We start from the raw sequence: 4,335 nt of genomic DNA on the forward strand, positions 1-4,335 counted from the left end.
ATTTAAGATAAATTGAGAATTGATTTATTCTTCTTAATTTGTAATTATTAGCTCTAAATATTATAACTATTATATATATTCACTCTAAATTATCAAAACAAATGACATCAAAAAATTGTAAAAAATAAGTACCCATTGAAAAAAAAAAGAGAGAAAGAACAAAAAAATAATTTAAGGAGAAAAGAAAAATAAAATTGAATGGATACCAGTAAAAGAAAGAAAGAAGTCTCAAATAACTTAAGGCCAAACCCTTATAGGATTGATTATCGTGAAAAAATAAAAAATAAAATTAAAGAATGGAAGAATGAATAAATTTAATGTGTAGCTCCAAAATTTTATTCTATGTATCCAAATTGATCATACCTTAATCCAAGTTATATTACAAAATTTATGACCTCAAAAGCTTGCGTAACTCCAAGTTTTTTATAAATTTTTCAATGTTATGAAAAAAAGATCATTAAATGTTGATTGAATGAAAGTCTTTTGATTAATCTATCTCAAGGTATGAAAATGAAATCAAAACTTAGAACTGGAACATGGGAGTACTTTAGTAAATAGTCTAAGACATTATCATCAAAGTAGGTAAATTGTCATATTTTTTTTAAAAATCTTAAATTCCATGCTTCTTACTTGAGGATAAATAGAGATTTAAGTTTGGACTTGTGATTATAGTTTGTCATTACATTGTTTTAGAAATGATTTTCAGTAATTATAAGTGTTTTTTATTTTATTTTAATTTGTTTATGTTTTTGAAGAATTTAATAAAGATTCCGTTGAATCACGGAAAGACAATTTCAAACCAAAATCATTCGAACCAGAAAAATTCTATAATTTTTAATCATGGAAGTTATGGAGACAAAGATTTGATGGAACTAGCACCAGAGAAACAGAAGAAAAATAAGGAAAAATTGCAAAATTAGTAATAAGCACTTCTACATATACATTAGACCAACATTATTAGAGCATGAAAAAAGAAAAACCAACATGGGAAGATATGGTGTCACGCACACCTAAGAAAAAGCGTCATTACATTTGGATAGTGTAATACTGATAGACCGTAAGTGCACAGTTCTATCTGAGTAGTACATAAGTAATATTTCAAAAGATAATTGTTTATAAGTATCGAATTCACTTAATTAAGAGTAGTATAGAAGTAACATTTCAATAATAACTGTTAATAAGTATCGAATTCACTTAATTCGTTAATAATCAAAGTTGATGATTAATTTATTCGAAATGATTTTGGATTAATTGAAATATTTATAAAAAAAGACTTAGGATTATTATTTCAGTCTTCAACTCAGCTCACGCAAACTCTATTTTCTTTTATATGTTATGAGGATTTATGCTTTGCAAAAATGAATAGTCAAAAGTGATTGTATCTTCTTTTAGCCGCATATACTATTGTCATAACCTAATAAATTATTTATTTTCATAACTCAATTCATTTGTTCAGAATCCTTTAAAATTTTCTAATTAAAAATATTTTTGTACCCATTAAAATTGAGAAACTTTCAATAATGTCCATTTTTTGTCTCATTGAAATGGTTCAATAATGTCCATTTTTTCCGTGTAGTTTGTTAAAAGCTAAATATACGGTTCCTTTGGATTAAGACCAAAAAGTAAACAAATATTAACAAATAATACAAACTAAATACATTCAATAATGTCCATTTTTTCCGTGTAGTTTGTTAAAAGCTAAATATTCTTTATCATAAAAAAAACCCATAATTGATACAATAATATTCTTAATCAACATGACATTCAAAACTAATAAAAAAAACGTTAATAAGCTATAATCAAAGAACATAACAATCAAACCTAATTTAAAAAACCGCATCAAAACAATAATCAATCTAATTGAAATGGTGGCACAACCCATATAGGAGGTGACATAGCTTTGAAGTAAGATTTGTAATGACAATGAAGGTCGAAACTTTCCCATTTAACATTATAGATTCCTAAATCAAAAGGACCTTCAGGATAAGGATTAGGTTCATCGTCAAAATAATTATCAGAATAATAGATTAAATCTTTTTGTAAAGAATTTGAGAAATATGAAGCTGATATAGACGTTGAATCACCGTCACCCACAAATAAAATATTATCTCCCAAACTCTCAAGTTTCAACAAATGAATAAGCTTCTCACCTTTATCGTCTAATACCAATTTAAATACATGGAAATTTTTAGTACCTTTGTTTATATTGTCTTCCTCTCTAGTTATAAACCTTCTTACCATCCACAACTCTCCCTCCAAAGATTTCACTAGATAAGTTAGAGGAGAATAAATTTCATCTTCACTTGTTTCTAAAACAACATTTGGATTTCTTCTTTCCCTACCAAAAATGTCATGAGGATCACTTGAATAACAAAGTTCAAAAGAGACAATTTTTTTCCAACGATCTACCGCGTAAACCAAACCCTTGTAGAATGTAATATCAATGAAACCAAAATGGTCGTTTTCTTGGATGTATGTCCAAACCTCTTGTCCAGCTTTGATAAAAGCTAAAACACCACGATTAGTATAAATTGCTGCAACAACATAATCATCTGGACTTGTAATAGGGTCCACAGACAAAGTAACCTTATGAATGTTAAATTCGCAGTCTTTATATTGCATATAATATCAATCCATGGTAAAATAATAGGAGCTACATCTTTAAAAGGATTCACCCATGTTATGATATTATCTGCATCCACTGTTGCAAGCCATCCATAGCTTGAGCCACAACATCTCTTTTTGTTAAGCATCGTCAACTCAAAGGGATACACTCTATTTGCTACAACACTATACAATTTTCGCTTCTCTGCGCTCTTCTCTGAAGGGATCATTAGCATAGGCAGCATATTACTTCTAAATTGGATGTTGTAGTGATGATTAAGCTTTGAAACTGAGTGCCAATTTTTGCAGACAGAACCAAACCAAATGTGATAGGTTGGTTCTATTGACTTCTCAAGAATCAAATTCAGAGCAAGGGAATCTAAGTTTGCCCAATCTCGCTTCATCGCTATTGCTATATTATGGCTAGGGTTTTTTTTACTGATTGAAAAGTAGCTATGTTTCTAGGTTTGCTTCATATATATATATATATATATATATATATATATATATATATATATATATATATATATATATATATATATATATATATATATATATATATATATATATATATATATATATATATATATATATATATTCAATCCGTTGTATATTCACGCAGAGGACAACAAGTTTGTTAACAGAATATTTAAAGATACTAATATTTAATGTTGTTTAAATAAAATATTATATAAATTTTAGATTTTGTTAAGATATAATATGAGATTAATTGTTATGTTAGAAAAGAAAAAGATTTTGTTAATGTTATTTAAAAAATATAATCTTTATCAACAAGTAACCGAACTAAAAAAAAGGCAATTAGTAAGCAATTGTTTGTTAATAACATACACGTAATGAGGTTGATTTTAAATAATAAAAAAAAAACACTAAATATTTGTTAACTTTTTTTTTCACAAATATATTTACTCTAGACTTTATATCGAAGATTTTTTTTATAAACAAAGATTATAATATAAGGAGTACACGGTATTCAATCCTTAATATATAAAGAGGACAATCCAAAATAAGGGAGAACATAACAAGCAGAAACTCATTAAAAGAATACCATATTGTGACACACATTCATAATAATGCCTTAATATTTGTCACTAAAAATACTTTTATCTATAGTTGCATAGTTATTCTATCACTTTTATCCTATTAGACAAAGAACATAGGATTGATTTTTTACTTTAAAACAAATAAAATTAATTCTATATTTTATATATTTAAAAATATATATTATTTTTGATCTTTTTAAATAATCAACATTTTTAAATTATATACTAAAATAATCAACATTTTAAAAATTTACCAAATTAACCCGATTTCAAACAAAAAAAATGCAATTAAGAGATAGAGCTGTCAAAATGGGTTACCCGCTCTTAAACGAGCCGACCCTGACGGACCTCTAATTTTTTAGGATTGGGTCAAAAAAATCCTAATATAATATGAGTTAGAAAATTACTATCCGAACCCGACTCTAGATGGGCTTTGGGCTACCCGACCTTAAACGGATTTTTTCTAATAAAAAATTAAAATAAAAACCTCATAATATTTATTATAAATGAAATTAAAAATTATATTATTTTAAATATAACATATTTTTAAATACTATATTATTTTTTATAAATACTATAATGTATTTTTAAATATAACATATGTCTAATTGTATAAAATAATACTTGAATATTTAACATAAAAGAAATTAATAGAATACGAGGAAAAAAT

General features: G+C 26.0%; 1 protein-coding gene across 1 annotated transcript; it reads right to left on the reverse strand.

The window, feature by feature from the left end:
* Positions 1-1,851: 1,851 nt before the first annotated feature.
* LOC127123324 (uncharacterized) lies at positions 1,852-3,008 on the reverse strand. The gene is made up of 2 exons (XM_051053554.1): positions 2,676-3,008; positions 1,852-2,586 (listed from the first exon to the last, which is right to left on the reverse strand). The coding sequence occupies exons 1-2, from the start codon at positions 3,006-3,008 to the stop codon at positions 1,852-1,854; spliced, it is 1,068 nt and encodes a 355-aa protein (XP_050909511.1).
* Between the last annotated feature and the right edge of the window lie 1,327 nt (positions 3,009-4,335).

Source organism: Lathyrus oleraceus, chromosome 2 (assembly GCF_024323335.1).
Source record: "Lathyrus oleraceus cultivar Zhongwan6 chromosome 2, CAAS_Psat_ZW6_1.0, whole genome shotgun sequence".
NCBI classification, from domain to species: Eukaryota; Viridiplantae; Streptophyta; class Magnoliopsida; order Fabales; family Fabaceae; genus Lathyrus; species Lathyrus oleraceus.